Source organism: Eucyclogobius newberryi, unplaced genomic scaffold (assembly GCF_026437365.1).
Source record: "Eucyclogobius newberryi isolate DKJ021-1_F unplaced genomic scaffold, fEucNew1.0.hap1 SCAF_9, whole genome shotgun sequence".
Classification (NCBI taxonomy): Eukaryota; Metazoa; Chordata; class Actinopteri; order Gobiiformes; family Gobiidae; genus Eucyclogobius; species Eucyclogobius newberryi.
In genome coordinates, this window is record NW_027316532.1 from 1,782,250 (window position 1) to 1,808,922 (window position 26,673).

Here is a 26,673-nt window from a genome sequence, read left to right on the forward strand (position 1 = left end):
CCGGAGGTCAGGGGGAGTGTCCGGACAGGTCAGGGGGAGTGTCCGGACAGCAGACGGGAGCAGGATGTGAATAAATGAAAATCACTTTCTAAAACACATTAAAATAAAAGATTCATAAAATAATAAAAATAATTTTATTAAGATTTCAGACTTTTAAAAAGACGTTACAACCATAAAACAAGAATCTGACTCATTCAATTAAAACTAAGTCAAAAGTCAAAAGTCCAAACCCAGATTTTTATCTCAAAAACAGGACCTCAGCCTGGCCCCCTGCAAGACCCGGCCCCGGTCCCCTGCCCCCCCCCGGGCTCCTCGGTCCCCTGCCCCCCCCCGGGCTCCTCGGTCCCCTGCCCCCCCGGGCTCCTCGGTCCCCTGCCCCCCAGTTTTGTGCCGGAGTTCCACCTCAATTTAAAGGTTCAATTTCTCAAACAAATGTCCAATTTTAGTCCCAGGTCGTCCTCAGTGTCGGGCTCCTGGTCCCCCGGTCCTCAGTGTCGGGCTCCTGGTCCCCCGGTCCTCAGTGTCGGGCTCCTGGTCCCCCGGTCCTCAGTGTCGGGCTCCTGGTCCCCCGGTCCTCAGTGTCGGGCTCCTGGTCCCCCGGTCCTCAGTGTCGGGCTCCTGGTCCCCCGGTCCTCAGTCGGACTTGAGCGCGTACAGGACGTCGTCTTGGCTCACGTTCAGTCGCACTCGCAGCAGGAGGTCCACTCGACTGGGCTCCAGGAGCAGAAGTCTGAGGGCCCCGAGACGTAAACAAACAGAGAGACCTTCAGAGAGCGAGAGCGGGGCCAAACCCTCCACACGACACAGCGCCACCTGCTGGACATACACCTGCACAGCACAAAGACAGTGAGAAGAGCAGCACAGCGCCCCCTGGAGGACGCTCACATGCAGCGCCCCCTGGAGGACGCTCACAGGCAGCACAGCGCCCCCTGGAGGACGCTCACATGCAGCGCCCCCTGGAGGACACGCCCCCTAGAGGACGCTCACATGCAGCGCCCCCTGGAGGACACGCCCCCTGGAGGACGTTCTGCTGCACAAACCTGTTGAAACGTTGCTTCTTCTAAGCCCAAACGTCTGAACTCGGCGACAACGGCTCTGAGGAAGATCTGCTCCTGCAGCGAGGCACTCCTGGAGACGAGAACGTGAGGAGAACTTGAGGAGGACGTGAGGAGAACGTGTGGAGGACGTGAGGAGGACGTGAGGAGGACGTGAGGAGAACGTGAGGAGAACGTAAGGAGAACGTGTGGAGGACGTGAGGAGGACGTGAGGAGAACGTGTGGAGGACGTGTGGAGGACGTGTGGAGGACGTGTGGAGAACGTGAGGAGAACGTAAGGAGAACGTGAGGAGAACGTGAGGAGGACGTGTGGAGGACGTGTGGAGGACGTGTGGAGGACGTGTGGAGGACGCGAGGAGAACGCGAGGAGAACGCGAGGAGAACGCGTGGAGGACGCGAGGAGAACGTGAGGAGAACGTGAGGAGAACGTGTGGAGAACGTGTGGAGGACGTGTGGAGGACGTGAGGAGAACGCGAGGAGAACGCGAGGAGAACGTGTGGAGGACGTGAGGAGAACGTGTGGAGGACGTGAGGAGAACGTGAGGAGAACGTGTGGAGGACGTGAGGAGAACGTGAGGAGAACGTGAGGAGAACGTGTGGAGGACGTGTGGAGGACGTGTGGAGGACGTGAGGAGAACGTGAGGAGAACGTAAGGAGAACGTGAGGAGAACGTGAGGAGGACGTGTGGAGGACGTGTGGAGGACGTGTGGAGGACGTGAGGAGGATGTGTGGAGGACGTGAGGAGAACGTGAGGAGGACGTGTGGAGGACGTGTGGAGGACGCGTGGAGGACGCGTGGAGGACGCGTGGAGAACGTGAGGAGGATGTGTGGAGGACGTGAGGAGAACGTGAGGAGGACGTGAGGAGGACGTGTGGAGGACGTGTGGAGGACGTGTGGAGGACGTGTGGAGGACGTGAGGAGGATGTGTGGAGGACGTGAGGAGAACGTGAGGAGAACGTAAGGAGAACGTGAGGAGAACGTGAGGAGGACGTGTGGAGGACGTGAGGAGGACGTGTGGAGGACGTGAGGAGAACGTGAGGAGGACGTGTGGAGGACGTGTGGAGGACGCGTGGAGAACGCGTGGAGGACGCGTGGAGAACGTGAGGAGGATGTGTGGAGGACGTGAGGAGAACGTGAGGAGGACGTGAGGAGGACGTGTGGAGGACGTGTGGAGGACGTGTGGAGGACGTGTGGAGGACGTGTGGAGGACGTGAGGAGGACGTGAGGAGGACGTGGGGAGGAGAACGTGTGGAGGACGCGTGGAGGACGCGTGGAGAACGTGTGGAGGACGTGTGGAGAACGTGAGGAGGACGTGAGGAGAACGTGTGGAGGACGTGAGGAGGACGTGAGGAGAACGTGTGGAGGACGTGAGGAGGACGTGAGGAGAACGTGTGGAGGACGTGAGGAGGACGTGTGGAGGACGTGTGGAGGACGCGAGGAGGACGCGTGGAGGACGTGTGGAGGACGTGAGGAGAACGTGAGGAGGACGTGTGGAGGACGCGAGGAGAACGTGAGGAGGACGTGAGGAGGACGTGAGGAGGACGTGAGGAGGACGTGAGGAGGACGTGGGGAGGAGAACGTGTGGAGGACGCGTGGAGGACGCGTGGAGAACGTGAGGAGGATGTGTGGAGGACGTGAGGAGAACGTGAGGAGGACGTGAGGAGAACATGTGGAGGACGTGTGGAGAACGTGTGGAGGACGTGAGGAGGACGTGTGGAGGACGTGTGGAGGACGCGAGGAGGACGTGTGGAGGACGTGTGGAGGACGTGAGGAGGACGTGTGGAGGACGTGAGGAGGACGTGTGGAGGACGTGTGGAGGACGCGAGGAGAACGCGAGGAGGACGTGTGGAGGACGTGTGGAGGACGTGAGGAGGACGTGAGGAGCTTCAGCTCCTGGCTCACCTGATGGCAGAGATGTAAGCAGAGGAGAACATCTCGCCCAGCGCCTTCATCACATGACCGATCTCCACCAATAGGCTGCTGGCTCTGCGTCCTCTGGCTCCGCCCCCACTGGCTCCGCCCCCACTGTGCTCACAGATCTCTGTAGCTCGACGACAAATGTCCAAACACCGACGAGCGTCTCCAGAGAGAGCAGCAACCTGAAGAAGAACAGGTCTGAACCGGGCCCTGAACCGGGCCCTGAACCTGGCCCTGAACCTGGCCCTGAACCTGGCCCTGAACCTCCGCTCTCGGGGGCCTGAACCTCCGCTCTCGGGGGCCGCGCTCTCACCTTCCTGGACACCAGCTGCAGAGCGTCCTCCTCAAAGGCCTTGATCCTGTTGAGTCTGGAGCTGATGATCTGCTGCAGCTGTTTGAAACTGTACGGCTGGAAGGACATCCGGGTCAAACCCTGAAGAAACAGGTCAGACGGTCCGTAACCAGACTACAGAGGGTCCGAGCAGGTCTACAGAGGATCTACAGAGGGTCCGAGCAGGTCTACAGAGGGTCTATAGCAGGTCTACAGAGGGTCCGAGCAGGTCTACAGTGGTTTTCTTGATGGTACTGACCAGTCTGGAGGCGACGCGGTTGATCATCATCCGCTCGGGCAGATCCATGGTGTTGGCGATGGTCAGAACCACGAGACGAGCGTGACGCCGCGTTGGCCAATCAAAAAGGTTATACATGACGTTCTGTTTACGCGTCCAGAGGAGGTCCAGCTGGAACAGAGAGCAGGACCAGAGTCAGGACTGACCAGGACCAGAGTCAGGACTGACCAGAGAGCAGGACCAGAGTCAGGACTGACCAGGACCAGAGTCAGGACTGACCAGAGAGCAGGACCAGAGTCAGGACTGACCAGGACCAGAGTCAGGACTGACCAGGACCAGAGTCAGGACTGACCAGGACCAGAGTCAGGACTGACCAGGACCAGAGTCAGGACTAGAGTCAGGAGTCAGTGTAATACTGTAAACAGGAAGTGACGATCACCTCATCCACCAATAGGACGGTGGTCTCCTTCCTTGGGGCGGGACTACTGAACCTCTTCTCCAATAGAGACGCAGCGTGGTCAGCAGTGGCCTTCTGACCTGTGAGCTTCTGCAGAACAAAAACACAATCTGGATTAAACTCTAAACCCGGTCTCACCTGTAGGATCTGGACGTAGGCCTGGTGTGGGTCGGTCTCACCTGTAGGATCTGGACGTAGGCCTGGTGTGGGTCGGTCTCACCTGTAGGATCTGGGCGTAGGCCTGGTGTGGGTCGGTCTCACCTGTAGGATCTGGGCGTAGGCCTGGTGTGGGTCGGTCTCACCTGTAGGATCTGGACGTAGGCCTGGTGTGGGTCGGTCTCACCTGTAGGATCTGGGCGTAGGCCTGGTGTGGGTCGGTCTCACCTGTAGGATCTGGGCGTAGGCCTGGTGTGGGTCGGTCTCACCTGTAGGATCTGGGCGTAGGCCTGGTGTGGGTCGGTCTCACCTGTAGGATCTGGACGTAGGCCTGGTGTGGGTCGGTCTCACCTGTAGGATCTGGGCGTAGGCCTGGTGTGGGTCGGTCTCACCTGTAGGATCTGGACGTAGGCCTGGTGTGGGTCGGTCTCACCTGTAGGATCTGGACGTAGGCCTGGTGTGGGTCGGTCTCACCTGTAGGATCTGGACGTAGGCCTGGTGTGGGTCGGTCTCACCTGTAGGATCTGGGCGTAGGCCTGGTGTGGGTCGGTCTCACCTGTAGGATCTGGACGTAGGCCTGGTGTGGGTCGGTCTCACCTGTAGGATCTGGACGTAGGCCTGGTGTGGGTCGGTCTCACCTGTAGGATCTGGGCGTAGGCCTGGTGTGGGTCGGTCTCACCTGTAGGATCTGGGCGTAGGCCTGGTGTGGGTCGGTCTCACCTGTAGGATCTGGGCGTAGGCCTGGTGTGGGTCGGTCTCACCTGTAGGATCTGGGCGTAGGCCTGGTGTGGGTCGGTCTCACCTGTAGGATCTGGACGTAGGCCTGGTGTGGGTCGGTCTCACCTGTAGGATCTGGACGTAGGCCTGGTGTGGGTCGGTCTCACCTGTAGGATCTGGACGTAGGCCTGGTGTGGGTCGGTCTCACCTGTAGGATCTGGACGTAGGCCTGGTGTGGGTCGGTCATCTTCATGCCGTTGATCTCGATGAAAGTAAAGGTTGAGATTTCTCCGTTTTCTGCAGAGTTTTGGAGACATCGAATCACCTCATGAACCGTCGCCGTTTTCCCAGTGCCAGGGACTCCAGAGATATACATGCACCTGTCAACACACGCACCAGTCAGCACACGCACCTGTCAATAACATGGATCTATTATACTATCTGGATGGGGTATTGCTAGCCTTAACATGCTGCACCCCCAGTGGCCAGTCCATTGGTACTGCAGCAAAAAAATGTGTGACTCAGAAAGCTTTTTTCCCCAGAAAAACTGCTCATGTTCGGCCGACGGGGCCTACGGCCGCAAAAATTTCAGATATAGCGACAATTTTTACCTATTTTTGAGTCATTCACTTTTTCTCAGTTTAAAATTCTTCAGTTGTCTTGACAACTGAATTAAAGGAGATGGTGGTGGACTTCGACAGACGCCACCCCACTGCCCCCTCACCAGTGAACATCCAGGGACGGGACATTGAGAGAGTGACTCATACAAGTACCTGGGTGTTCATCTGAACCACAAACTGGACTGGACTCACAACACAGACACACTGTACAGGAAGAGCCAGAGTCGGCTCTACCTCCTGAGGAGACTCAGGTCTTTTGGAGTGACAGGGCCACTCCTGAAGACCTTCTACGACTCTGTGGTGGCATCAGCTCCTGTAGGTGTGGCCTGCTGGAGCAGCAGCATCACAGAGAGGGAGAGGAGGAGGCTGGACAGAGTCATCAAGAAGTCCAGCTCCGTCCTGGGCTGTGCTCTGGACTCGGTGCAGGAGGTGGGGGACAGAAGGGTCCTGGCTAGATTCACATCTATGCTGGACCATGAGTGTCGCCCCCTGCAGGACACTCTTGTCCCCTGCAGGACACTCTTGTCCCCTGCAGGACACTCTTGTCCCCTGCAGGACACTCTTGTCCCCTGCAGGACACTCTGTCCGCTCTGGAGAGCAGCTTCAGTGGAGCGGCCCGTGGATCTACGACTCAGAAGCATTGGAAGAAATGCTAGAGCAGGAAAGTGAGGAAATGGAATGGGAATTCTGTTGGTGAAATGTGTTATGTTTCTTCATAACTCAAAGTACTCATTATTCACAGGGAAATGCAACTGTTGGAGAAACAGCGCCACCAGGAGGCAAACCACTGTCACATGTTCTAGGACTGTCCTGTTTCTCACAAACATGTGAATGAAGTTCAGGACGCTCTGCGACTGTTACAGACATTTACCTCTGAACTTTACAACTATGAACTTAGACCTCAGAACTCCTGCCATGGTCGCGGGTTCGACTCCTCGTGACACACAGCGAGGAGGTCGCACGTTCTTACCCTCCAGTGCCGTCGATGATCTTACTCTCCACAAAGCTGTAGATGTCCTGGAACTCCTGCTCTCGACAGGGCAGCGACTCTGGGACCGAGGACACGTGCAGCCTGCAGAGAGAGCAGAATGTGACTAGGACTGAGGACACGTGCAGCCTGCAGAGAGAGCAGAATGTGACTCTAGGACTGAGGACACGTGCAGCCTGCAGAGAGAGCAGAACGTGACTAGGACTGAGGACACGTGCAGCCTGCAGAGAGAGCAGAATGTGACTAGGACTGAGGACACGTGCAGCCTGCAGAGAGAGCAGAACGTGACTAGGACTGAGGACACGTGCAGCCTGCAGAGAGACAGAATGTGACTCTGGGACTGAGGACACGTGCAGCCTGCAGAGAGAGCAGAATGTGACTAGGACTGAGGACACGTGCAGCCTGCAGAGAGAGCAGAATGTGACTCTGGGACTGAGGACACGTGCAGCCTGCAGAGAGAGCAGAATGTGACTAGGACTGAGGACACGTGCAGCCTGCAGAGAGACAGAATGTGACTCTAGGACTGAGGACACGTGCAGCCTGCAGAGAGACAGAATGTGACTCTGGGACTGAGGACACGTGCAGCCTGCAGAGAGAGCAGAATGTGACTCTGGGACTGAGGACACGTGCAGCCTGCAGAGAGACAGAATGTGACTCTAGGACTGAGGACACGTGCAGCCTGCAGAGAGAGCAGAACGTGACTAGGACTGAGGACACGTGCAGCCTGCAGAGAGAGCAGAATGTGACTAGGACTGAGGACACGTGCAGCCTGCAGAGAGAGCAGAATGTGACTCTGGGACTGAGGACACGTGCAGCCTGCAGAGAGAGCAGAATGTGACTCTGGGACTGAGGACACGTGCAGCCTGCAGAGAGAGCAGAATGTGACTCTAGGACTGAGGACACGTGCAGCCTGCAGAGAGAGCAGAATGTGACTCTAGGACTGAGGACACGTGCAGCCTGCAGAGAGAGCAGAATGTGACTCTGGGACTGAGGACACGTGCAGCCTGCAGAGAGAGCAGAATGTGACTAGGACTGAGGACACGTGCAGCCTGCAGAGAGACAGAATGTGACTCTAGGACTGAGGACACGTGCAGCCTGCAGAGAGAGCAGAATGTGACTCTAGGACTGAGGACACGTGCAGCCTGCAGAGAGAGCAGAATGTGACTCTGGGACTGAGGACACGTGCAGCCTGCAGAGAGAGCAGAATGTGACTAGGACTGAGGACACGTGCAGCCTGCAGAGAGACAGAATGTGACTCTGGGACTGAGGACACGTGCAGCCTGCAGAGAGAGCAGAATGTGACTAGGACTGAGGACACGTGCAGCCTGCAGAGAGACAGAATGTGACTAGGACTGAGGACACGTGCAGCCTGCAGAGAGACAGAATGTGACTCTGGGACTGAGGACACGTGCAGCCTGCAGAGAGAGCAGAATGTGACTCTAGGACTGAGGACACGTGCAGCCTGCAGAGAGACAGAATGTGACTCTAGGACTGAGGACACGTGCAGCCTGCAGAGAGACAGAATGTGACTCTGGGACTGAGGACACGTGCAGCCTGCAGAGAGACAGAATGTGACTCTGGGACTGAGGACACGTGCAGCCTGCAGAGAGAGCAGAATGTGACTAGGACTGAGGACACGTGCAGCCTGCAGAGAGACAGAATGTGACTCTAGGACTGAGGACACGTGCAGCCTGCAGAGAGAGCAGAACGTGACTAGGACTGAGGACACGTGCAGCCTGCAGAGAGAGCAGAATGTGACTAGGACTGAGGACACGTGCAGCCTGCAGAGAGAGCAGAATGTGACTCTGGGACTGAGGACACGTGCAGCCTGCAGAGAGAGCAGAATGTGACTCTGGGACTGAGGACACGTGCAGCCTGCAGAGAGAGCAGAATGTGACTCTAGGACTGAGGACACGTGCAGCCTGCAGAGAGAGCAGAATGTGACTCTAGGACTGAGGACACGTGCAGCCTGCAGAGAGAGCAGAATGTGACTCTGGGACTGAGGACACGTGCAGCCTGCAGAGAGAGCAGAATGTGACTAGGACTGAGGAGACGTGCAGCCTGCAGAGAGACAGAATGTGACTCTAGGACTGAGGACACGTGCAGCCTGCAGAGAGAGCAGAATGTGACTCTAGGACTGAGGACACGTGCAGCCTGCAGAGAGAGCAGAATGTGACTCTGGGACTGAGGACACGTGCAGCCTGCAGAGAGAGCAGAATGTGACTAGGACTGAGGACACGTGCAGCCTGCAGAGAGACAGAATGTGACTCTGGGACTGAGGACACGTGCAGCCTGCAGAGAGAGCAGAATGTGACTAGGACTGAGGACACGTGCAGCCTGCAGAGAGACAGAATGTGACTAGGACTGAGGACACGTGCAGCCTGCAGAGAGACAGAATGTGACTCTGGGACTGAGGACACGTGCAGCCTGCAGAGAGAGCAGAATGTGACTCTAGGACTGAGGACACGTGCAGCCTGCAGAGAGACAGAATGTGACTCTAGGACTGAGGACACGTGCAGCCTGCAGAGAGACAGAATGTGACTCTGGGACTGAGGACACGTGCAGCCTGCAGAGAGACAGAATGTGACTCTGGGACTGAGGACACGTGCAGCCTGCAGAGAGAGCAGAATGTGACTAGGACTGAGGACACGTGCAGCCTGCAGAGAGACAGAATGTGACTCTAGGACTGAGGACACGTGCAGCCTGCAGAGAGAGCAGAACGTGACTAGGACTGAGGACACGTGCAGCCTGCAGAGAGAGCAGAATGTGACTCTGGGACTGAGGACACGTGCAGCCTGCAGAGAGAGCAGAATGTGACTAGGACTGAGGACACGTGCAGCCTGCAGAGAGACAGAATGTGACTCTGGGACTGAGGACACGTGCAGCCTGCAGAGAGAGCAGAATGTGACTAGGACTGAGGACACGTGCAGCCTGCAGAGAGACAGAATGTGACTCTAGGACTGAGGACACGTGCAGCCTGCAGAGAGAGCAGAATGTGACTCTAGGACTGAGGACACGTGCAGCCTGCAGAGAGAGCAGAATGTGACTCTAGGACTGAGGACACGTGCAGCCTGCAGAGAGAGCAGAATGTGACTAGGACTGAGGACACGTGCAGCCTGCAGAGAGACAGAATGTGACTCTGGGACTGAGGACACGTGCAGCCTGCAGAGAGAGCAGAATGTGACTCTGGGACTGAGGACACGTGCAGCCTGCAGAGAGAGCAGAATGTGACTAGGACTGAGGACACGTGCAGCCTGCAGAGAGAGCAGAATGTGACTAGGACTGAGGACACGTGCAGCCTGCAGAGAGACAGAATGTGACTCTGGGACTGAGGACACGTGCAGCCTGCAGAGAGAGCAGAATGTGACTCTCGTACTGGCCATTGCAGTAGAAATATGGCAGTACCTGGCTCGCGCCTCCTCCAGGGCGTTCTTGGGTCTGTGGGCGGGCTCAGACCTGGAGGGGATGCTGGGCGTGGCATGGCGTGGCGTTTTGGGCGTGCTAGGGGTCACCTGAAGGTCACAGGAGTAAAATGGGGTCAGAGAGCATCTGAAGGAACTCCAAAACCTTAAGTCCCGCCCCAGTCAAGTCCCGCCCCTGAAACCTCACTTTTCGAGGCGTCCTGGTGGAGGTTTTGGCAGAAGGTCGAGGAGTCGTTGTGCTTCCTCTGCGTCTTCTCTTCACCTCGTCTTCGTCGCTCTCCTCGTCCTCTTCATCACTGCTGCTGCTCTGCTTCTGTGGAACAAACTCCTCCTCAGAGTCTGAGTCCAGCTCCACACGAGAGTTCAGCATCGACCTGAAAGTCAAGAGACCAGAGAACGGGTTTAAACCAGGGCCGAGGCCGGGCTGAACCCGGGGCACCCTAAACAGGGACTCAGACTCACAGTTGTTTCTTGATGCGCAACGACACGAGTTGTGCCGATTTTCTCTTGGAGCTTCGAGGAGTGAGCGGCATCATGGGAGAGTTCTCATTATCCGCCTCCGCGCTGAAACAAACTCAGGTCATTCCCCATAAACAAACTCGGGTCATTCCCCTGAAACAAACTCGGGTCGGTGACCCCGACACACGCTTGGGTCATACACTCGGGTCGTCCCCCTGACACACGCTCTGGTCATACACTCGGGTCGTCCCCCTGACACACACTCGGGTCACACCCCAGACACACGCTCGGGTCATACACTTGGGTCGTCCCCCAGACACACGCTCTGGTCATACACTCGGGTCGTCCCCCTGACACACACTCGGGTCACACCCCAGACACACGCTCGGGTCATACACTTGGGTCGTCCCCCAGACACACGCTCGGGTCATACAATTGGGTCGTCCCCCTGACACACGCTCGGGTCATACACTGGGGTCGTCCCCCCTCACACACTCGGGTCACCCCCCTCACACACACTCGGGTCACCCCCCTCACACACACTCGGGTCACCCCCCTCACACACACTCGGGTCACCCCCCTCACACACACTCGGGTCACCCCCCTCACACACACTCGGGTCAGCCCCCTCACACACTTGGGTCACCCCCTCACACACACACTCGGGTCACCCCCTCACACACACTCGGGTCATCCCCCTCACACACACTCGGGTCATCCCCCTCACACACACTCGGGTCATCCCCCTCACACACACTCGGGTCATCCCCCTCACACACACTCGGGTCATCCCCCTCACACACACTCGGGTCAGTCATCCCCCTCACACACACTCGGGTCATCCCCCTCACACACACTCGGGTCACCCCCTCACACACACTCGGGTCACCCCCTCACACACACTCGGGTCACCCCCTCACACACACTCGGGTCACCCCCCTCACACACACTCGGGTCATCCCCCTCACACACACTCGGGTCACCCCCTCACACACACTCGGGTCACCCCCCTCACACACACTCGGGTCACCCCCCTCACACACACTCGGGTCATCCCCCTCACACACACTCGGGTCATCCCCCTCACACACTCGAGTCAACCCCCTCACAAACACTCGGGTCACCCCCTGTGACTCACAGGACGGCCAGCACGGGCTCCTTCAGAGTCTTTGCTTCTCGATTTCTGGACGGAGTCGTCGTTCTGCTCAAACACAAATGGGGAATTTACTCATAAGTCAAGCAAACCAATCCTGATTCCAATCAAAAGTGTACTGTGAATGCACCTGAAAACAAATTCATAGTTTGTGATAGTTTGTGATTTCTATTCACTGACAATGGCAATAAACCCTTTCGGCACATTCACACAGACGCCATCTCCCAGAATGCACTTCTCTCATGTGCAATACTCACTTCTGCCCTCGGGAGGCGGTGACTCTTCTCGGTGTGTGTGTTCCCAGAGTCTTCAACGTCTGACTCAATTCGGCCTCCACACAGTCCGCCTGGTCCGGACTGTGATCCGGGACTCGCCTAGACCGGGACAGGGACCAGGTTTAGACCAGGACAGGGACAAACCCGGGTTGAGACAACGGGTTCTAAGAGGACAGGGTCTAAGACACCGAGGTCCGAGACACAGAGGTCCGAGACACCGAAAAAAAACAGACTTTGGACCAATATCAAGAAAGAAGTGCATCATGTTAGGTTTGTCAGATAATATAGAACTTCATCTGCAGCAATTTTATGTTCGGCCCCATCAATTTCAAAACCATAATTTGTTTCTGATTGTCTAATAAATTGGGCAAATGGTTCCAAGTACAAAGCAAACAACAGGGGGAACCAAGCACAGCCCTGTCTCATCCCTAAAGTCTCTTTAGAGAGTCTGTCAAGTGGCCGTTAATTTTAATTCTTGATGTTGGACCATCGTAAAGAGCCTCAATGTTTTTAAAGTGAAGTAGTCTATTTGAAAGTTATTTAGCACTGTGCTAGAACCGCTGGAACCGCTTTAATTCAACTATTACGTGTTTTCGTGTTGTCGTGATGTGCGCTGGCTCCGAGCCCGCGCCCCTCGGCCGGTGCGCGTTTACACAAGGTGCTTACCCGGTGATCGTCACGTTATCCCGGTGGACATTCTAAGGAAAACACAGAGGAACCGGCGAAAGGGACGCAAACTCCGTGAAAAGCGAGAGTAACACAAGCCGGTGGTTTCCGCTGTCATGGGTAACGTGAGGTCCCTTCAAAATAAAACGACTGAACTAGTGAGCCTGGTGCGGTCCCAGAGGATTTATAACAGTGGTCCCCAAACTACGGCCCGCCGTATGCTTTATTAGACAGTAGATGGAATGAGAAAGAAAGGAAGGGGAATGATGAGAGAAAGGAGGACATGCAGCAAATGTCGGAGTCGGGATTCAAACTCCTGATACTGTGGCTGGCCGTTCATTTTACCTTTCGCCTGTAATGCCCATGCAGCTGCGCACTGCTCGCACATAGTCGCACTTAGTGCGCGCACAAGAAAATCTATGGCGCGCAGAAAATAAAATTCACCACAAACGGCCACCGGGGCTAATCAAGCAGGAAGAGCAAGTGTTTGACACACTGAAGAAGACTCTTGTGGACAGTAGAATACAGTAGATAATTAATCATTATTTAATGCATTTTGAAAACAATTTGTACATTGAGCCTTGCATTTGTTGCTTTGTTACAAGTTACAGGTCAAATCTTGCGTGTAATTTATAGTAATTCATTAGTTCACACAAACACCATATTTTCCTGGCCCGGCCCGGCCCCCAAATTTTAGAACCCAATGTGGCCCTTGAGTCAAAAAGTTTGGGGACCACTGATTTATAGGGACAGCAGCGTCTTGCTTTTCACAGAGACCTGTAGAAAAGCAGAAATGCCGGACTCTATTGTCAGTTTGGACAATTTTCATCTGCTACGGGGGGACAGAACGAGAGAGTGCGGGAAGAAGAGAGGAGGTGGTCAAGCTGTGTATGTAATAACGAACTGGTGTAAGCTTGAACATTGCACAGTGAAGGAACAGCTATGTAACAAAGACATTGAACTGTTGGCTATTGGCATGAGGCCATATTATCTGCCCCGAGAGAGACAACAGAATATTGGACTTGTTTTTTGCCAACACAGGGAGGCTCCTCCCCCCTCCCTCCCCTGGGCAGCTCGGACCACAGCCTTGTACATCTGAGGCCTGTGTATGAACCCATCGTGCGCAGGCAGCCTGTGGTGCCCTGTGTTGTGAGGATGTGGTCTGCTGAGAGCGAGGAGGCTCTGAGGGACTGCTTCAGCACCACTGTCTGGACTGAGCTTTATGACCCACATGGGGAGGACATCAACACCATCACAGAGTGCATCACGGACTACATCAACTTCTGTTTTGAGAACACTGTTCTCTCCCGGACGGTGCGGTGTTTTCCAAACAACAAGCTGTGGATTAACCGTGAACTGAAGGCTCTGCTGAAGGAGAAGAAGAGAGCCTTCAGGTCAGGGAACAAGGAGGAGCTGAGGTCTGTGCAAAAGGAGCTGAGGAGGAAGATCAGGCAGACTGAAGCTGGCTACAAGAAGAAGATGGAGGATCAGCTGCAGCAGAAGAACATTCAGGGAGTGTGGAGGAGCCTGAAAACCATCTCGGGCTTCAAAATCCCCCCTGCCCAGACGGAGGGCGACCTACAGTGGGTGAATGAGCTAAATTCTCACTTCCTGAGATTTGATCAATCGCCCACCCCTCCCCCTGCTCAGCTGCATGCTCCCTCTTCCACAGCTGGACAATGGCCTGCATCCGTTCCTCTTCGCGCCTCCCCCCGGCCCATCAGCTCCCCACTTCACCAAGACTCACCCATTCCCCCAGCACACAGTCCCCCTGCCATCCACTGACTATCACAGCAGCACAGGTGAGGAGAGAGCTGAAGAGGATTAAAGTGAGGAAGGCAGCAGGACCTGATGGCATCAGCCCCAGGCTCAGTCCTGCAGATGAACTGTGTGGAGTGATGGAGCATGTCTTCAACATGAGCCTGAAGCTGAGGGTGGTACCACAGGTCTGGAAGACCTCCTGTCTGGTACCTGTGCACAAGACACCGCGCGCCAAAGACCTCAACAGCCTCAGGCCGGTGGCTTTCATGTCCCATCTGATGAAGACACTGGAGCGGCTGGTCCTGGACCACCTCCGCTCCACCGTGAGCTCAGCCATGGACCCGCTGCAGTTTGCATATCGGTCTGGCATCGGAGTGGAGGACGCCGTCATCTCCTGCTGCACCGCTCTCTCTCTCTCACCTGGAGAAGCCTGGCAGCTCTGTGAGGATCCTGTTCTTTGATCTCTCCTGAGGGACAAGTTGGGAGACGGCTGGTGTGGAGTATGACCTGCAGAGTGGATCCTGGACCACCTCACAGACCGACCTCCAGTTTGTGAGAGCCTGGAACTGTGTGTCTGACACTCGGACCTGCAGTGTGGGGGGCCTGCAGTGTGAGGGGCCTGCAGTGTGAGGGGCCTGCAGTGTGAGGGGCCTGCAGTGTGAGGGGCCTGCAGTGTGAGGGGCCTGCAGTGTGAGGGGCCTGCAGTGTGAGGGGCCTGCAGTGTGAGGGGCCTGCAGTGTGAGGGGCCTGCAGTGTGAGGGGCCTGCAGTGTGAGGGGCCTGCAGTGTGAGGGGCCTGCAGTGTGAGGGGCCTGCAGTGTGGGGGGCCTGCAGTGTGGGGGGCCTGCAGTGTGGGGGGCCTGCAGTGTGGGGGGCCTGCAGTGTGGGGGGCCTGCAGTGTGGGGGGCCCGCAGTGTGGGGGGCCTGCAGTGTGGGGGGCCTGCAGTGTGGGGGCGCCCCAGGGCACCGTCCTTGCGCCCTTTCTCTTCACCCTCTACACTGCAGACTTCAGACACGACACGGACAGCTGTGTCCTGCAGAAGTTCTCTGACCACTCTGCCATCATCGGACTCATCACGGACGATGATGTGGAGTACAGGGGACTGGAGCAGGACTTTGAGGACTGGTGTCAGCGGAACCACCTCCTCATCAACGCAGGAAAGACAAAAGAGATGGTGGTGGATTTCCACAGAGGCCACTCCACTGCTCCTCACCAGTGAACATCCAGGGATGTGACATTGAGAGAGTGGAGCAGCAGCATCACAGAGAGGGAGAGGAAGAAGCTGGACAAAGCTCCGTCCTGGGCTGTGCTCTGGACTCGGTGCAGGAGGTGGGGGACAGAAGGGTCCTGGCTAAATTCACATCTATGCTGGACCATGAGTCTCACCCTCTGCAGGACACTCTGTCCCCTGCAGGACACTCTGTCCCCTGCAGGACACTCTGTCCCCTGCAGGACACTCTGTCCCCTGCAGGACACTCTGTCCGCTCTGGAGAGCAGCTTCAGTGACTGATCCACCCTCGCTGTGTGAAGGAGAGGCTTCACAGGTCTTTCCTTCTGCTGCTGTCAGACTTTATAACAAACACCGTTAGCCCTGAACATGTGCAATACTGACTTAACCATGTGCAATACCGTCATATTCATGTGCAATTACTGTCGTACTCACACGCAATAATGTCACATTCATGTGCATATAACTGATGTAAATAGTGTTTATTTTACCATTTTTATTAGTATTATTTTGTCTTACGCGTTTTTATTTTATTTTATCTTTATTTTTCCCCTCCATTCTTTATTAAGAAATAGGTTCTGTTTATAGGAGTTTTTTGTTTATAAGAGTTTTGTTTAAAAGAGTTCTTCTATTAAAAGTGTTTTGTAAAGTTAAGTTAAATAAGTTAACAGTCCTTTTCCTCTGTATCTACGTTCTTCCATCTTTTGCATCTTGTATTTCCAAAATAGCTTTTTCAGATTTTTTATTTTGCTCTTTTATCATTTCGTGTAGATTGAGGATGTCCCCAAAAATAATTTAATCTTCTTTATCACCTGAAATTTTAAAATGACAATTGTATTTAGTCTCGTTTGGTTAAAATTACAATACTGTCTCGTATTTAAAAAAAAAAAGGGAGTGTCTGCAGAGCCGTGGCGCGCGGCCGAAACGGCCATGTTATTTTTGTGCCTGCCGCGTGCCGCGACTCCTGAAACGGCGCCGCTATTTGACTGCGTTTTAGCGCCGTTTTTGATCGCGCCGGGTTAAGGTTAGGGTTAGGGTTAAGGTTAAGGTTAGGGTTAAGGTTAAGGTTAGGGTTAAGGTTAGGGAAATGCCACGGCCCCTGAAACTGCGCGGCCATTTGACCGCGCCGAGGCTCTCCAGCCACGGCCTTAAAAAAAAAGGCTATATCTCGGCCAATTACTTACAAATATCTTAGTTTGGTAAAGAACACTTTCTTAACTATTTCCTGTGAAGTCAGATCATTTATTTCTCATATTTTTAATTTCCTGTAGCATTTCAGGACATCTGTTTTTGGCACGATTTACCTCCAGAAACGTTTGTTTTTCTTGCAGATATTTCAGCTTTTTCTCCCTTTGTTTTTTTTTTCTTCCTGAGGCTATGTCTATAATGTGTCCTCTCAAGACTGCTTTGGAAGCGTCCCAAAGGAGGCGGAGTGTCATGTTACTCCAGATAAGTCTTGATGTTTAAGTAAATTTTGTCCTTAAACAAAGGGTCATTAAGCAGTTGGCATTGAACCTCCAACTGTGCTTTTACATCTTTCCTCCAAATCTACAAATGTAGAGCAGGATCTCTGAGGTCTGAGGTCTGAATCTGCTTCACAGATTTAGATCTGTCTTTACTGATAATAAAGATTAGAAAAGTGGGTACACAGGTGTTGGACAAGTTAGCATCATTAGATTGCATTGCAATTGTCGGCAAAACGGCACAGTAGTGCGGTTAGCCATACCATCCCATCCCATTACCATGCCATGCCTTACCATCCCCTCCCATGCCATACCTTACCATCCCATACCTTACCACACCATCCCTTACCATACCATATATTCCCATCTTGTATATATGTTTGCTCAAAGCCAAGACTTGAACTCAAAACCTTCAGTTAACATAAACATGCTAAAAATGACCTCTAAAATCAAATAAAGTACTTTTTACGTCTAAGTTCAGTTAAAAAATGTAATGAAGTAAAAAGTACTTACACTCAGTACATTTAAGTTTCAGGGTCCAACACAGACAAATATGAAGGGGTTTAAAAGGCAGATTAAATAGATTCTGAGCGTCACCTGAAGGAGGAGGGCGAGTCGTCCTGAGGCAAGCGTCTGACCCTCACGGACATCTGCTTCAGCGCCACAGCATCGCCATCCTCCTCGTCTTCATCCTCCTCGACGTCCTCCTCATCCTCGTCTGTGACTCGACGGCGAGGAGTGAGCGAGGGCCGGCGAGGAGTGAGCGAGGGCCGGCGAGGAGTGAGCGAGGGCCGCGGAGGAGACTGAGCCAGGACTCCATCACTCCGAAGGTCCTCAGCCAGGAGCTGGTCCAGGTCTGAGTCCAGGTTTGAGTCTTCTGGGGCTGAGAGAGACTCAAGTTAGACCAGTTTAGACCAGTTCAGACCCAGAGCGAGGCAATTCCACTTTTAATGGACGCAATTAGCAACATTTGAAAAATGTTTGTAAATTTGTAAAATTTGGCCAAGGGGCCGGGCCAGGAAAATATGGTGTGTTTGTTTGAACTAATGAATTACTATAAATTACACACAAGATTTGACCTGTAACTTGTAACAAAGCAACAAATGCATTAAATAATGATTAATTATCTACTGTCTTCTACTGTCCACAAGAGTCTTCTACTGTCCACAAGAGTCTTCTACTGTCCACAAGTGTCTTCTTCAGTGTGTCAAACACTTCCTGCTTTATTGGCCCCGGTAGCCGTTTGTGGTGAATTTTATTTTCTGCGCGCCATAGATTTTCTTGTGCACGCATTATGTGCGAGCAGTGCACTAGTGAGCAGAGCACTATGTGCGAGCAGTGCGCAGCTGCGCGAGCACTAGTGCGCAGCTGCGCAAGCAGTAGTGCGCAGCTGCGCAAGCAGTAGTGCGCAGCTGCGCGAGCAGCTGCGCGCGCAGGCGCAGCTTAGAGGGAACAGTGGCCATCTCTTGGGGAAATGTGGGCATTACAGGCGAAAGGTAAAATGAACGCTCAGACTGCTGCCCCCGCGACCCGGCCCCGGATAAAGCGGCAGAAAATGGATGGATGGATAGTAAAATGAACGGCCAGTCACAGTATCGTGAGTTTGAATCTCGACTCCGACATTTGCTGCATGTCCTCCTTTCTCTCTCATCATTCCCCTTCCTTTCTTTCTCATTCCATTTACTGTCTAATAAAGCCTACGGCAAATACATTTTTAATATAACTTGGACAAGCTTGGCGGGCCGGATTGAAAGGCCTAACGGGCCGGATGTGGCCCGCGGGCCGTAGTTTGGGGACCACTGCTTTAGGCTGAAGCCCTGTACTTTGACCCTTTACGCTGCCTGAAGTGTTCCGTAAAACCAGATGCCCTGTGGCGGCACGTTAGCGCAGCAGTTAGCACGCTCGCCTCACAATAATAGGGTCCTGGGATCCCGGTTGGGGCGGGGCAGTGATGCGCAGGCTGCATTTTATATAACATACTGAGAGCGTTTTGGTTGGATAAAACCCTGACCCTCGCATCACTAGTGCAGGGCCAAACTGTGGAGTTTGCATGTTTTCCCCGTGTCTGATTTCCTCCAGGTGCTCCAGTTTGTCTCCAGGGGCCTGTCCCAGTTAGCTCTGCCCCCGCTGTACGCTCAACTCGGCCCCCGCTGTACGCTCAACTCGGCCCCCGCTGTACGCTCAACTCGGCCCCCGCCGTACGCTCAACTCGGCCCCCGCCGTACGCTCAACTCGGCCCCCGCCGTACGGTCAGCGCTCAGCTCGGCCCCCGCCGTACGGTCAGCGCTCAGCTCGGCCCCCGCCGTACGGTCAGCGCTCAGCTCGGCCCCCGCCGTACGTTCAGCGCTCAGCTCGGCCCCCGCTGTACGTTCAGCTCGGCCCCCGCTGTACGTTCAGCGCTCAGCTCGGCCCCCGCTGTACGTTCAGCTCGGCCCCCGCTGTACGTTCAGCGCTCAGCTCGGCCCCCGCTGTACGTTCAGCGCTCAGCTCGGCCCCCGCTGTACGTTCAGCGCTCGGCCCCCGCTGTACGTTCAGCGCTCAGCTCGGCCCCCGCTGTACGTTCAGCGCTCAGCTCGGCCCCCGCTGTACGTTCAGCGCTCAGCTCGGCCCCCGCTGTACGTTCAGCGCTCAGCTCGGCCCCCGCTGTACGTTCAGCTCATTAAAGAGTGTCTGACTTCGCACATATATTTAATAAGTTTGTATAAAACTCACCGAACAGCTGCAGTTTCTTTCTCACTCCTGGCGTTCTCGCTGCTGAGCGCTGCCTCTTGGCGCTCAGACACTTGGATGCAGACAGCTTATTGGTCGAGTGCAGAGACTCCGCCTCCTGGGCGCGGCATCGGCGGTTTCCCATGCTCAGACCGGACGAGGCCGTCTTCATCACGTTTGGGTCTGGAGTGGGCAAACAGCGAGAGGCGGCAACGTGAGGAGAGCGAGGGGCGGAGCTTGGGGAAGAGAGGGCGGAGCCGGGAAGAATCCGAAGAGAGGGAGACGGAGGCAGGGAAGCGGCTCGGGGAGAGGGAGAGCGCGGCACCTCCTCAGAAAATACTCTGAAGTTGCGAGAGTTCCATGAGAGTTTCATGAAGAACGTGTCCGAGTCCGAGGACGACGGGAACGGAGCCGAGGCCTCCACCAGGACCACCTGAGGGTCAGAGGCGAGAGGTCTGAAGGTCAGGGGTCTGAAGGTCAGGGGTCTGAAGGTCAGGGGTCTGAAGGTCACTGGTTGGGGTTCATGGGTCACTGGTTGGTGGTCATGGGTCAGAAGTCAGAGGTCAGTGTTCAGAATAAAAGCCTGACCTGTGCGGGCCTCAGGATGGACTCTGCGTTGACCTCGTTGTCACAATTGGCTCCTTCGTAGTAAAAGACCTCGTTTGGATGAGGCTCTCGACAGAGAAGCTTCAATTTGTTCAGAGGGATTTCAGAGACACGGACGAACCACTGGACCACGGCCTTCTTCTCCTGACCGCTCTCTGACACACACAACAGACACACGAGCGCACATGAGAGCACGCACACACGAGCACGCACACACGAGCACGCACACGAGAGCACGCACACACCAGCACGCACACACCAGCACGCACACACCAGCACGCACACACCAGCACGCACACACCAGCACGCACGCACGCACACACCAGCACGCACACACCAGCACGCACACACCAGCACGCACACACCAGCACGCACACACCAGCACGCACACACCAGCACGCACACACCAGCACGCACACACCAGCACGCACACACCAGCACGCACACGAGAGCACGCACACACCAGCACGCACACACCAGCACGCACACACCAGCACACACACGAGAGCACGCACACACCAGCACGCACACACCAGCACGCACACACCAGCACGCACACACACACCAGCACGCACACACACACCAGCACGCACACACACACCAGCACGCACACACACACCAGCACGCACACACACACCAGCACGCACACACACACCAGCACGCACACACACACCAGCACGCACACACACACCAGCACGCACACACCAGCACGCACACACCAGCACGCACACACCAGCACGCACACACCAGCACGCACACACCAGCACGCACACACCAGCACGCACACACCAGCACGCACACACCAGCACGCACACACCAGCACGCACACACCAGCACGCACACACCAGCACGCACACACCAGCACGCACACACCAGCACGCACACACACACCAGCACGCACACACACACCAGCACGCACACACACACCAGCACGCACACACACACCAGCACGCACACACACACCAGCACGCACACACACACCAGCACGCACACACACACCAGCACGCACACACACACCAGCACGCACACACACACCAGCACGCACACACACACCAGCACGCACACACCAGCACGCACACACCAGCACGCACACACCAGCACGCACACACCAGCACGCACACACCAGCACGCACACACCAGCACGCACACACCAGCACGCACACACCAGCACGCACACACCAGCACGCACGCACGCACACGCACGCACACACCAGCACGCACACAACAGCCTCACTGCTACACGTGCATTTGTTTATAAGCGCAACGGATCACATCATCTCTCGTCTCTTCTGAGCTCGAACTGTCTTTCTCTGTCTTCATTTTGTTCTATCACTGAGGGAACTATATTATGATAGATCCATGCGCTTAGACACACACCGGCATATATGTTTAGACTTATTCACCATGTAATAGTGTGTTTAGACTTATACACATGTAATAGTGTGTTTAGACTTATACACATGTAATAGTGTGTTTAGACTTATACACATGTAATAGTGTGTTTAGACTTATACACATGTAATAGTGTGTTTAGACTTATACACATGTAATAGTGTGTTTAGACTTATACACATGCAATAGTGTGTTTAGACTTATACACATGTAATAGTGTGTTTAGACTTATACACATGTAATAGTGTGTTTAGACTTATACACATGTAATAGTGTGTTTAGACTTATACACATGTAATAGTGTGTTTAGACTTATACACCATGTAATAGTGTGTTTAGACTTATACACCATGTAATAGTGTGTTTAGACTTATACACATGTAATAGTGTGTTTAGACTTATACACATGTAATAGTGTGTTTAGACTTATACACATGTAATAGTGTGTTTAGGCTTATACACATGTAATAGTGTGTTTAGACTTATACACATGTAATAGTGTGTTTAGACTTATACACCATGTAATAGTGTGTTTAGACTTATACACCATGTAATAGTGTGTTTAGACTTATACACATGTAATAGTGTGTTTAGACTTATACACATGTAATAGTGTGTTTAGACTTATACACATGTAATAGTGTGTTTAGGCTTATACACATGTAATAGTGTGTTTAGACTTATACACATGTAATAGTGTGTTTAGGCTTATACACATGTAATAGTGTGTTTAGACTTATACACATGTAATAGTGTGTTTAGACTTATACACATGTAATAGTGTGTTTAGACTTATACACATGTAATAGTGTGTTTAGACTTATACACATGTAATAGTGTGTTTAGACTTATACACATGTAATAGTGTGTTTAGACTTATACACATGTAATAGTGTGTTTAGACTTATACACTCTGGGGACACTCTGGGGACACTCTGGGGACACTCTGGGGACACTCTGGGGACACTCTGGGGACACTCTGGGGACACTCTGGGGACACTCTGGGGACACTCTGGGGACACTCTGGGGTGAAATATCATTTGTCCACCAGGGGCAGAATGGAGGACACCGCACAGGGGTCAGGGGGTCTTGAATGACACTCCTGACACTGTAGTTTGGCCTGGATGCCCCGCAGCGACTGAAGGAGAGGACCTACATCTCCATCAAGACTCCACATTTGAACCTTTATTTGGTTTAAAATATTCAATAGACATAATTGTTCGTTGTTCGTGAGGGAAACGCTCCAGAGCCCCCCGTAGGGTCCAGAGCCCCCCCTGAGGGTCCAGAGCCCCCCCTAAGGGTCCAGAGCCCCCCCTGAGGGTCCAGAGCCCCCCCTGAGGGTCCAGAGCCCCCCCTGAGGGTCCAGAGCCAGACCGTCTCCAAAGACACTGACCGTCTCCAAAGACACTGACCGTCTCCAAAGACACTGACCGTCTCCAAGCAGCCTCAGCACTTTGGCCACGTACGGATGGTCCTCGTCGTCGCCCTCGATCAGAATGTGCTGCCCAACGGAGATCTGCGTGACCCTGGGGAGCCCTTCAACATGGATGGAGAGGCTCCTGGAGACAAGAGGGACATCAGAGCTTTAAAACCACAGAGGGAAAGGCCCCTGGGGTAGGCTTGCCAACCGTCCCGGATTATGGGTGATTTTGATTTGTCCCGTCCGGGACAGCTCCTGTCCGGTATTCCAATCACAGCCTCCTCGGCCAATGGATTGGCTACTGGAAACGCCCCCGAATCAAGCATCGTTAGGGCCCATAACGTACCTGCGACACGATGCCGCTGCTTGTTGGTGTGTGTGAAAGTGAGCGTTATCGTGTCAAAATGAGCAGTGAACATGCAAAGAAAAAAAAGACTTTGCAGCTATAAAAAAGAATGGGAAGCCAAAAAGCCATGGGTTAAAGCAGTCGCCAATGACGCAACGAAAGCGTTTTGCACAATATGCCGCCGCGAACTAACCATAAGCCATGGTGGCGAGAATGATTTAACTCGCCATGAAGACACAGACATGCACAAAAAGTCCGTGCAAGCGAAAGGAGCGAGCAACATAAGTACATTCTTCGCCACATCAACAGCTGAAATAGACAAAATTGCCGTAAGTGAGGCAGCCTATGTGTACCACACTATCAAGCAAGAGGGACAGGCATCTGGAGACAAGAGGGACAGGCCCCTGGAGACAAGAGGGACAGGCCCCTGGAGACAAGAGGGACAGGCCCCTGGAGACAAGAGGGACAGGCCCCTGGAGACAAGAGGGACAGGCCCCTGGAGACAAGAGGGACAGGCATCTGGAGACAAGAGGGACAGGCATCTGGAGACAAGAGGGACAGGCATCTGGAGACAAGAGGGACAGGCCCCTGGAGACAAGAGGGACAGGCATCTGGAGACAAGAGGGACAGGCCCCTGGAGACAAGAGGGACAGGCCCCTGGAGACAAGAGGGACAGGCCCCTGGAGACAAGAGGGACAGGCATCTGGAGACAAGAGGGACAGGCCCCTGGAGACAAGAGGGACAGGCCCCTGGAGACAAGAGGGACAGGCCCCTGGAGACAAGAGGGACAGGCCCCTGGAGACAAGAGGGACAGGCATCTGGAGACAAGAGGGACAGGCATCTGGAGACAAGAGGGACAGGCATCTGGAGACAAGAGGGACAGGCCCCTGGAGACAAGAGGGACAGGCATCTGGAGACAAGAGGGACAGGCATCTGGAGACAAGAGGGACAGGCATCTGGAGACAAGAGGGACAGGCCCCTGGAGACAAGAGGGACAGGCATCTGGAGACAAGAGGGACAGGCATCTGGAGACAAGAGGGACAGGCCCCTGGAGACAAGAGGGACAGGCCCCTGGAGACAAGAGGGACAGGCCCCTGGAGACAAGAGGGACAGGCCCCTGGAGACAAGAGGGACAGGCATCTGGAGACAAGAGGGACAGGCCCCTGGAGACAAGAGGGACAGGCCCCTGGAGACAAGAGGGACAGGCCCCTGGAGACAAGAGGGACATCAGAAACTTGCCCGTATTCGTGAGTTTTGAGTTTGCGGTCGAATCCCACAGGTTTCCCGCGCCACTCGAACACTCTGCGCACTCTGAGCCGCGTGAAGTACTTCATCCTCCAAAACACGTCCAAAGACTGTCCAAAACACGTCCAAAAACTGTCCAAAACACGTCCAAAAGCTGTCCGAGGCCCGTCCCAGCAGCGGGAGCGCTTTAAGGGTTTAACTCTAAAATGCACGAGAGAAAAGTGAAAGAAAAGCCTTAAACACACAAACACACCGCCATGTTAAAAGTGCTTTCCCGCGGTACGAGCGCCACTTCCGGTAACCGCAGGCCAATCACAGCGCAGGAGAGGAAACACGTGCCTGCTTTCCAAAAAAAAAAAACTGCCTTTTTTCTAATTATTTTTTAATTATTTTTTAATTATTTTTTTAATTGGATTTCAAACAAATGTTAAAGGTCGCCAGAGAGAACCCGCCTATTGCTCCGCCCTTGGCGGAGCAATAGGCGGGTTCTTCTATCGTCGTGTTTGTGTAGGGGTAATGGTTCACCAGCAGAGGGCAGCAGTGAAGTGGAATTTCTTTGGAGATAGTCCTGGTTTAGTCCTGGTTTAGTCCTGGTTCAGTCCTGGTTTAGACCTGGTTTAGTCCTGGTTTAGTCCTGGTTTAGTCCTGGTTTAGTCCTGCTTTAGACCTGGTTTAGACCTGGTTTGGACTTGGTTTAGTCCTGGTTTAGTCCTGCTTTAGACCTGGTTTAGTCCTGGTTTAGACCTGGTTTAGACCTGGTTTAGACCTTGTTTAGTCCTGGTTTAGTCCTGGTTTAGACCTGGTTTAGACCTGGTTTAGACTTGGTTTAGTCCTGGTTTAGACCTGGTTTAGACCTGGTTTAGACCTGGTTTAGTCCTGGTTTAGTCCTGCTTTAGACCTGGTTTAGTCCTGGTTTAGACCTGGTTTAGACCTGGTTTAGACCTGGTTTAGTCCTGGTTTAGACCTGGTTTAGACCTGGTTTAGACTTGGTTTAGTCCTGGTTTAGTCCTGGTTTAGACCTGGTTTAGACCTGGTTTAGACCTGGTTTAGTCCTGCTTTAGACCTGGTTTAGTCCTGGTGTAGACCTGGTTTAGTCCTGGTTTAGTCCTGCTTTAGACCTGGTTTAGTCCTGGTTTAGACCTGGTTTAGACCTGGTTTAGACCTGGTTTAGTCCTGGTTTAGTCCTGCTTTAGACCTGGTTTAGTCCTGGTTTAGACCTGGTTTAGTCCTGGTTTAGTCCTGCTTTAGACCTGGTTTAGTCCTGGTTTAGACCTGGTTTAGACCTGGTTTAGACCTGGTTTAGACCTGCTTTAGACCTGGTTTAGTCCTGGTTTAGACCTGGTTTAGACCTGGTTTAGACTTGGTTTAGTCCTGGTTTAGTCCTGGTTTAGTCCTGGTTTAGACCTGGTTTAGACCTGGTTTAGACCTGGTTTAGTCCTGGTTTAGACCTGCTTTAGACCTGGTTTAGTCCTGGTTCAGACCTGGTTTAGTCCTGGTTTAGACCTGGTTTAGTCCTGGTTTAGTCCTGCTTTAGACCTGGTTTAGTCCTGGTTTAGTCCTGGTTTAGTCCTGGTTTAGTCCTGGTTTAGTCCTGCTTTAGACCTGGTTTAGACCTGGTTTGGACTTGGTTTAGTCCTGGTTTAGTCCTGCTTTAGACCTGGTTTAGTCCTGGTTTAGACCTGGTTTAGACCTGGTTTAGACCTTGTTTAGTCCTGGTTTAGTCCTGGTTTAGACCTGGTTTAGACCTGGTTTAGACTTGGTTTAGTCCTGGTTTAGTCCTGGTTTAGACCTGGTTTAGACCTGGTTTAGACCTGGTTTAGTCCTGGTTTAGTCCTGCTTTAGACCTGGTTTAGTCCTGGTTTAGACCTGGTTTAGACCTGGTTTAGACCTGGTTTAGTCCTGGTTTAGACCTGGTTTAGACCTGGTTTAGACTTGGTTTAGTCCTGGTTTAGTCCTGGTTTAGACCTGGTTTAGACCTGGTTTAGACCTGGTTTAGTCCTGCTTTAGACCTGGTTTAGTCCTGGTTTAGACCTGGTTTAGACCTGGTTTA

The 26,673-nt window shown here is 53.8% G+C and overlaps 1 protein-coding gene across 1 annotated transcript; it reads right to left on the bottom strand.

Annotated features, from left to right (window-relative positions):
- Nucleotides 1–597: 597 nt before the first annotated feature.
- orc1 (origin recognition complex, subunit 1) lies at nt 598–24,760 on the bottom strand. The gene is made up of 18 exons (XM_072439128.1): nt 24,618–24,760; nt 23,044–23,171; nt 20,203–20,375; nt 19,618–20,047; nt 17,503–17,788; nt 11,770–11,886; nt 11,498–11,560; nt 10,363–10,464; nt 10,088–10,274; nt 9,884–9,990; nt 6,461–6,562; nt 5,079–5,250; nt 3,980–4,087; nt 3,562–3,711; nt 3,285–3,404; nt 2,957–3,153; nt 1,041–1,128; nt 598–828 (listed from the first exon to the last, which is right to left on the bottom strand). The coding sequence occupies exons 1-18, from the start codon at nt 24,710–24,712 to the stop codon at nt 634–636; spliced, it is 2,820 nt and encodes a 939-aa protein (XP_072295229.1). The 5' UTR covers nt 24,713–24,760; the 3' UTR covers nt 598–633.
- Nucleotides 24,761–26,673: the final 1,913 nt, after the last annotated feature.